The 8,787-nt window shown below is 30.8% G+C and overlaps 1 protein-coding gene across 1 annotated transcript; it reads left to right on the top strand.

The window, feature by feature from the left end:
• Window positions 1-561: 561 nt before the first annotated feature.
• On the top strand, window positions 562-6,188 carry LOC106413906 (lipid phosphate phosphatase epsilon 2, chloroplastic-like). Its single transcript, XM_013854639.3, has 5 exons — window positions 562-2,346; window positions 2,414-2,584; window positions 3,188-3,242; window positions 3,336-3,409; window positions 3,487-6,188. Exons 1-5 carry the CDS (start codon window positions 2,077-2,079, stop codon window positions 3,712-3,714), a joined length of 798 nt encoding a protein of 265 aa, XP_013710093.1. The 5' UTR covers window positions 562-2,076; the 3' UTR covers window positions 3,715-6,188.
• The last annotated feature ends 2,599 nt before the right edge of the window (window positions 6,189-8,787 follow it).

Genomic DNA, 8,787 nt, shown 5'->3' with positions numbered 1-8,787 from the left:
TTGACTCAAAGTCTTCTTCATTTTCTGACCACAACATTGCGTTAAACTGTACTTTATAGATTCTGTTGTGGTCAAAATGGTTGTGGTCAGAAACAATTTGCATTAGTTGCATCATAAACCGTCCGAACAGAAAACCGAATACAATTTGCATTAATTGTAAAAATATATTTTCATTTAACTTTTACAACTTATATCAAATATTAATACATCAAAAAATTATCGACTAAATTCTTTAGCAAATTTTTTAAGAGTTACAGACTAACCAATCTTCACATAATCAGAATTTTAATTATTTATGAATAAAAGAATATATAGTACGGTGAGTTCAATAGAAAAACTTGTACGTGGGAGAGAATCTATTTACACATCAGAATGAATATATAAACCAATATAAAGATAAACAAGAATATATTTCTAAGTAAACTTATAGTATTTCAATTGGTCAAAAAAATTGTCCTGTCTTTAGTTTTCATTTTCCCTTTGAAAAATTTGTTAAGCATATTTTTTTAATAAAAGGGATTTCAAATTTAAGGGGGGGGGGGGGGGGGGGGGGGGGGTTGTGTTAGTGAGATGTGAATTTCTAATGATTGTTAAAATTCTTTTAATTCTAGTGTTATTGGTTAAATTGATTCTAACATTCTAACTCAAATCTAGTGTAATTGGTTTTATGATTGTTTAATTACTTATAAAATCCCTTGTTATTCAAAGAGTTTGGTTTTTAATGATTCTATAATTCAATCAAACCTAGTGTTATTGAGACTTGAATTCTAAACAATTTTACTCATAAAACAAAACTTCACAAATCTTGCATATAACCTCTTGATTCTTAAAATCACTAAACTAGCATATTTTGATTTAACTTTTTGAATATGAAAAACTATTTACAACTCTTTAAAAATTTAACAAATCTTTTGATTCTTACGATCAACCAACTCTACATAAATTATACTCCCACTAACCCCCTCCTAAAGACAAATGAATACAGTATGGTTTAACAACTATAACGTTTGAAAAAGTACGATGAGACATGCCTTATAATCAACCAAGCATTAGCTTATAAAAGAGAAGACTTATGATACATAAGCTTAGTGAAACAAGAGAAGAATGAAATTATTAGGAAGATGGAAGGTGGTATATGCGGCCTCGACAACCTTGTTTACCTGACGACCTTGTTTACCTTTTCTTGTTACCGTTTTCCATTCCATATCTTGAAATTTTTGAAATGGTTTTATTAACCTTCCACTTTGTGACATGGTGAGGTTTGCTGTAGCATCACTCATAAATCCGTCTCCGTCATCTTGTTCATTATGATCAATTTGATTGACAAGGAGGCTGCCATGTTCAGGAGAGTGTGGAGAGACTAATGAATTATCCGTTGAAACTAACTTGGTTTTGAAAACAATAAAAGGTGATGGAATTTTTTCCATAATAATAGTTTGAGTCGGAGAAGTTAAGCATATTCGAAATCCAATATAGACGAACTTTCATATAGCGTATACAAAATAATTTGTATAATATATACATCACATGTAGACTAGTGAGTGTGTAGAAAATACGAAAATAAGCAACAATGTTGTGAAACGATGAGACATGTTACATGTATAATATTCTGAAGCATAAACGACGTGTACACAGGCTTTCTCACCGTTAATGCATTATTTAGGTTATATTCGGGTTCGGGTCTCAACTTGCTAACATCAATTTCATTTATTTTTTTGTTTTCTACCATCTCCATTGGTTAAGAAAAAAAAGGACACAAATTCTTTGCCATCACAAGAAATGGGCCTATTTGAAGAAGCAAGTGATATGACAATTGATATGAGCTAATTATGACGAACGCAAGATATATAGCAAACGATCATAGTTCTTAATGAAATGATCCAAATCCAATGATGGTAATGAACATAGTATATCTCTGCTCTGTTGTAAAAAATAACCACAACTTCAGACGAGACACCCTTGCAACAGACAAAAACAAGTAATAATGTGTTCGTCTTTACGATTTGTTCCTAGAGTTTTTTAAAAATCTTATAGCCATTTGACTTTGTACGTGGACTTTCTCTTTATCTTTGGATTATGGCAGCGTCATCATCTCTTGTTACCTTCCACAAACTCACCTGCAGTTTCTGTTTTGGTCCTTCCTCTGCTCCCGCTTACCTTACTTCCGGTCGAAGAAGGAGATTTTGGTCTGTCTCTGCCCCTCAAACCATGGCCGATTTAGTCAAAACCCATGCTTGGAGAGATGGCGAAGAAGAACGGTTTCAGGCGCTCGAGCAAGATGCTTTCATTAATAACCCGTCCAACGATTTGGTCTCCGATGGGATCAACGCCGTCGCTAATCGTCTGGTTGGTATTCGAATTCTTTTTTTTTTTTTTTTTGAATTTTGGTAACTTAATTCTTCAAAGATGGCAGAGCAAATGGGTTGTTGCTGGTTTATTTGGATCTGTTCTGCTTCTACGACATGATGGTGCAGCCTTGTGGGCTGTCATTGGATCCGTTTCCAATTCAGCTCTCTCGGCAGCTCTCAAACGCATACTTAACCAAGAGAGACCTGTTGCCACATTGCGTTCTGATCCTGGGATGCCATCTATTGAAGCCCAAACTAAAGCCCAAGTTTATGATCTATTAGAAGCTTTTGTAATCCATGTAACTAGGGTTTCTAGATTCCTATATATGTTGTTATGTGCTTTGATGAACGTAACTTTGCTGCTCATAGAAGCAACTTCCATCAAATATCTTTATATGAAATCAATCCATATTTTAAATTCTTGAAGACAAGATTAATGCCTTTCTACACGGAGATTTACATGAAACAATATATATGAGACAACCTGCTGGATTTGTTGATGAAGAATATCCTGATTACGTGTGTCTGCTTTACAAGGCAATCTATGGACTGAAGCAGGCTCCCAGGGCTTGGTTCGATAAATTCAGCACATTCCTTCTTGAGTTTGGCTTCATCTGCAGCTTCTTCGATCCTTTAATGTTCGTCTGCATAAAGGGTACAAACATCATTATTCTACTCCTTTATGTAGATGACATGCTAGTGACCGGAAACAATTCTAAGCTACTACAATATCTACTAGAATCACATAACAACATATATAGGAATTTAGAAACCCTAGTTACATGATTACAAAAGCTTCTAATGGATCATAAACTTGGGCTTTAATTTGGGCTTCAATACCATCTTCTCATGCTCAGTTCATTTCTTTCATCTCTGTCTTTACCATCTTCTCTGGTCAGCCGCAGCAGCTAGTCAATTCTTCCATCTCTGTTTCTACTTGCATTTGGGTCATCTCTTAAACCGATGGTTTTTTTCATATTTCCGCAGTTGTGGAGTGGCTTGGAACCAACGAACTCTCTCTGTTCCTTAGCGGACTCATCCTCGCATTGGCTTCTTACTTTGTAAGATAAGTCAAAACTTAGAGTAGAATCATATATAAACAAATCATTCACTTAATACTGATGTTAATTGTACGCAGATATGGTTAAGGGTGTCTCAGAAGCTTCACACGACCGGTCAAGTGGTGGTTGGTGCGATCTTTGGTTCCGTTTACTCCACCTTATGGTACATAACTTGGAATTCACTTGTTCTCGAAGCTTATGCCTCATCATTCTCTGTTCAAGTAGCCGTCTTTGCTGTTGCTGCTGCATCTGCTTTAGGCTTTACAGTTTATGTGCTACTTAACTGGTTCAAAGATGACAGATGATTTAAGGGTTTTAAAAAACTAATCTCCTTATGTCATTCATTCCTATTGTTTTGAGTTATATATGTAGCAATCGACATTACCACTTGTGTTATTGTAATAACTAGAGTTTTGCAATAAAGCTGATTTAATGTTCATTACTTTTGTTTACCTAATGTTTTCTTTATCGAAATGTGTAGTAAAAATGAACATTCATTTCATTCATTCTCTCTTATTTTTCCCTCAAAATCACATTATTTTTTCTATATTTTTCCTTACCTTTTCCCAATATCATCTCAAAATCAAAGAGTTATAAGAAAAGAACCAAAAGAAAAAAAATCACAAATCTTATGCCATAAACAAAATAAGTTACACTCATCATATACATAATTTGAAAATAAAACATAAACAGAAAGTGTAAATAAAGCTCATAAAACTCAAATATTGTTCTCAATCTTCCAAACTCACATGAATTCGATGAATATAATAAATTGACACGGATGTTCTCATTATCCTCATATGTCATTCTGAAGATATCCAACGTCTTCAGAGCATCATCATACCGAAGGAATCGCCTGAGATCATCCAAACCAATAAACCTTCAAAATAAACAAAGAGCTTCAATCAAGGTTTGTAATTTCCAACTTTCTGTTTTACTTCTCACATGGAATCCACATTTTATCATAGCCCCTACACCTTTTTCAATCATCATTATCTTTCTCTGTCATGATGATAGATGTAGCGGTTTAGATCTTCAAACTTCGACACTATGTTTTGTGGCAAATATTGACTGATTAACATGGTTGGGAAGTTGACAAAACTTCAACCAAATACTCTTAGTAGAGAGAATCAACGATCTTCTGCCGTACATGCTCATGTGAAACCAAGTAGATAATGACTTAACCGTAACAACCTTCACAAGGCAGATAGAGAGAACTAACGCAATCACAATTAGAGATTTTTCAATGGCTACTATCACTTGATTAATCGAATGTCTCAAGCTTTCCTAATGTAACCTCACGTGCACGTACTACTAACCATGTGATCAAACTCCATTTGACAGTGTATCGTACGTGATACAAAACATAAAGAAGGCGGTGATACGACCACAAAAGCATATGCAGAACGAACATATTCACTCTAACCAAGATCTTACAAGCAACTCTAGAACCTAAAACCATCAGCACAGACAATTCACACCTCCATAATTGGATTCCCAATGCTATCTTGTGGCGCAAGGAACGTATTGAAGGGATTAAAACTAACTCGAGAATGATTGCAATAAGAAGCCATGCTACAACATTTCAAATGAAGAACCTGCAATCCTCTTCACCATCAGATTGCTTGACATTCAATTCTTTCCACATCCAAACCAGAAGTCTTATCCCATTTCTAGAAGGTTGTGAACCTCCGTTCCTTTCAACTGTTGGAGGAAAATGAACTTTTTTCCGGTAAGCGGGAATGATTCCTTAAATAGAGGAAGATAAACTCTCCAACTTGAGAAGTCATTGTTTTGAAATTTCTCAAAGATCTCTGTTCTTGTCCACTTTTTACGTGAGTTTCGTTCTACTTCAATTTTTCTCGAGAGGTTCAATCTTCTTCACGTACATTCTTTCTCCAAGAGCTTCCATCTTCTTCATTTTCTTTCCTAGAGTTTGATCTTATTGATAGCTTCGTTCTTCTTCATTTTTTTCTCAAAGATTTTCGTTCTTATTCACTTTTTTTAGTAAGCTTCGTTCTACTTCACTTTTTCGAGTGTTTCAATCTTATGCTTCACTTCTCACATTAGATTCACACTTTTTCGAGTGTTTCAATCTTATACATGATCACTATAATCAAACTTTTACAAGTGACTCTAAAACCTAACACCATCGGCCAGAGAGCTCTCATCTCCTCAAATTGATTCACATTTTTCTCTGTGGTGCAAAGAACTTATAGAAAAGGTTAAAATTAACCAGATAATTATTGCAAAAAGAATAATTAACAACCATATAATTAATTTTTTTCTATTTTTGCTCAAAATCACATTATGTTTTCCTTATTTTTCCTCAATATTATCTTAAGTGTAATCAATGATTGAAAAGTAGAAGCTTCTTAATTGTGGCACTTGTATTGTAATTAGAAGAGCAAGATATACTCATATAAGTTAATTTTATTAGATGTTTTCATGTTTTTAGATGTTATTAGTTACCAATTGTCTTTCCAAACTTTGAATGCCGTGTGAATGTATTTTTGATTTCTTTTTAATACTTACATATTAATATATAAAACTGTCTACATAACCCCAGACATTTTATCCGAAATCTGAATTAAATGAAACCGAATCACAAAAAACCCTGCATAAAACATAATATTAGAAATAAAATATCAAAAATAATTTATTTAATTTTGTAAATATACGATATTATAAAAATAAATAAATTCTCAACAAATCGAACTACCCAAATATTTTTAGATATTTTAAAGATTTTATAAAATTTATATAATATAAGTATGAATGAAAGAAAATAACCCCTTAAAAACCTGTGCAATTTTTGAATAGACACATTTTTAGATATTTTTATAACCTTTTAAAAATCTATGCAGTTTTTCCTGGAAACAAATCAAGAGAATATGGGAAAGGTAACTCATGGAGGAGATACTCTAAAGGAGAAATTTGGATGGTTAATCCATCCAAATAAAAATAATAATGATGCACTTTAATTATTATAGCTACCAAGGTTTAATGGATATAAAGACATATTTACTAATATGCCTTGTCTCAAAATTTCTATATAATCTAAGTGTGTTCATGTAACATGTATGAACAGTAATGCAGTTTTGTAAGAAGAAAATACACACACCTTTTTTAAGAAAATTAAGATTAATGACTTCAATATTTTTTATGACTCGAACACGGATTATTCTTTCAACTACCATTTGTGGAAAACATTTCATTTAAATAATTTGTAAGAATTTATAAGCACGTCGCTGCACACAATTTTCTTCTTTACCATTTTTAAAAATTTTGTGAAAGATTTACAATAATATAGTTATAGAAATGGACAATTTATAGTTTTCAAAGATTTATAAGAATAATCACGACTTTTCAGATTTTAGATATTTATTTTTAAATATATATTTACAGTATGACAATTTATTTTAAACTGATACAAGTCAAATCAAATAGTATCCTATCTTTGGATATACATACTATCAACTATAGTAAAAACATATAATTATTTTCATATTATTAATTATATTCAATGATTAACCTTTGGGTAATCTTCAAGAATATAAAAATGAAATAACTGATGATTAAAAAGTTTAATGCCACTTATGCATCTCTTTTATCATGATAAATTATATTATAATCAATTTTAAGTTTTATATGCAAATAACATGACCACTTTGGTTTCTAACATGTTATAAACAATATAAAAATTAAAATTAATAAAAAAAAATTATCCTAACTTTATGTTAATATTTCATGACATATTTATTCTATTTTATGGTAATATTTCATAACACAAAATTTATCTATTATTAAAATGCAATGGAAGTATTTTAAATTATATATTTTAAATTAATAAAATAGTATATAACTAAATGTGTTCCAAAAATTAATTATTATTTTTTTGCTAAATTATAATTATTTATTACTTCATAATTTTTGAATTCTTTCATATATTATCAGTAATTTTAAGAAAACAAAATTAATTATATGACCATTCTTTTGCTTGCCACCTTTCACTATTTCAATTGATGACCTTTTACAAAATTTAAAATTTGTAGCCGTCAGTGACAAAGAATTAATCACAACAACGTAATATAATGGTGACTTTTTATACACGCGTCCGTAGTTGGGTGGTCAAGGCGTTCCGTGGATCTCCAAGGTACCCGAGTTCGAATCCGCACCACACCAGATTTCCACAGCGTGTAGACACCATGACTTTCACCTTCTCTCTCCGGAGAATGGTTTACCATTTTTTTAATGGTGACTTTTCGTAACAGTCCGTCAAAAAAGGTTTTAGCATGGGAAAAAAGGTTTTCGCGTAAACCGCATGCATGCAAAGCATTAATCTTAGGTAATAATTGTTTGCATGTTTTTTAATTTTGGTTTTTGATTTTTAGTTTTTAGATTTTAGGTTTTGATTGTTGGTTTTTGAATTTGTAACCCGAATGGTGGATTTAGATTTTAGTTTTTCAAAATATTAATGATTTATTTATTTTAATCTGTATATTATTTAAAAAATTACTTATAATATTTTTATTTTAAAAATAAACTTAAAATTACTAAGAAAATACATCATGTATTTTAATAAATGATAATATTAATATATTAAGAAAATATGTAAATCGTATCACTATGTAGATTTTATTAACGTATAAATGCTTTTAAATATAATTTTTTGCATTTACCTGTTTGAAATTGAAAAATTAAAATTATTATTTTAATAAATTTCATCTAATTTATAAGGATAATTAAGAAAATATCCTATTTATAATTTTATATTTGGAAAATACATATTTATTTAGTGAGATAATGAATATATAATTTATTTCAATGTTATAAAACAAAAGTCTATATAGATTTTATAAAACACTAGGATAGTAACCCGCGCTTTCAAAGCGCGGAGTAATTTTTGTTAACAAATTCACTAATATACATATTTGTTCACTAATATGTTTATACACATAATTCAGTTTTCAGCTTACATCTAGATTGTATTTTTTGGTTTTCAGTTTGGTTCCGATCAGTTGTGGCTTTTTGTGTTCGGTTCAAGAAATATAGAACCGTTTGGTTATTTATGAATTTGGGTTTAATTATTTTGGTCTGGTTCCAATAATAATAGTAGGCACCCGAAAGATTTTTGGATAATTTTTGAATTCAATTCAAATTGCGTGGGTCTGAATATGGATATGCAATTTTTTATCTTCATTTGGTTGTTAAATTTTCGGTTACATTTTCTATTTTTTTTTGTTTTAATGAATGTCTTTATATTTTAAATATGCAGTATATATCAAAGTTATATATCACGTCAAAAAACATCTGCTAATTTTATATCTTTATGTGACAAAGATAAGTTGTATATTCAACAATTATAATCAGAAATA

This window comes from Brassica napus, chromosome C7 (assembly GCF_020379485.1).
Source record: "Brassica napus cultivar Da-Ae chromosome C7, Da-Ae, whole genome shotgun sequence".
Taxonomy (NCBI): domain Eukaryota; kingdom Viridiplantae; phylum Streptophyta; class Magnoliopsida; order Brassicales; family Brassicaceae; genus Brassica; species Brassica napus.
Note: the sequence above shows the minus strand (reverse complement) of the source record. Positions and strands in the feature narration are given on the sequence as shown.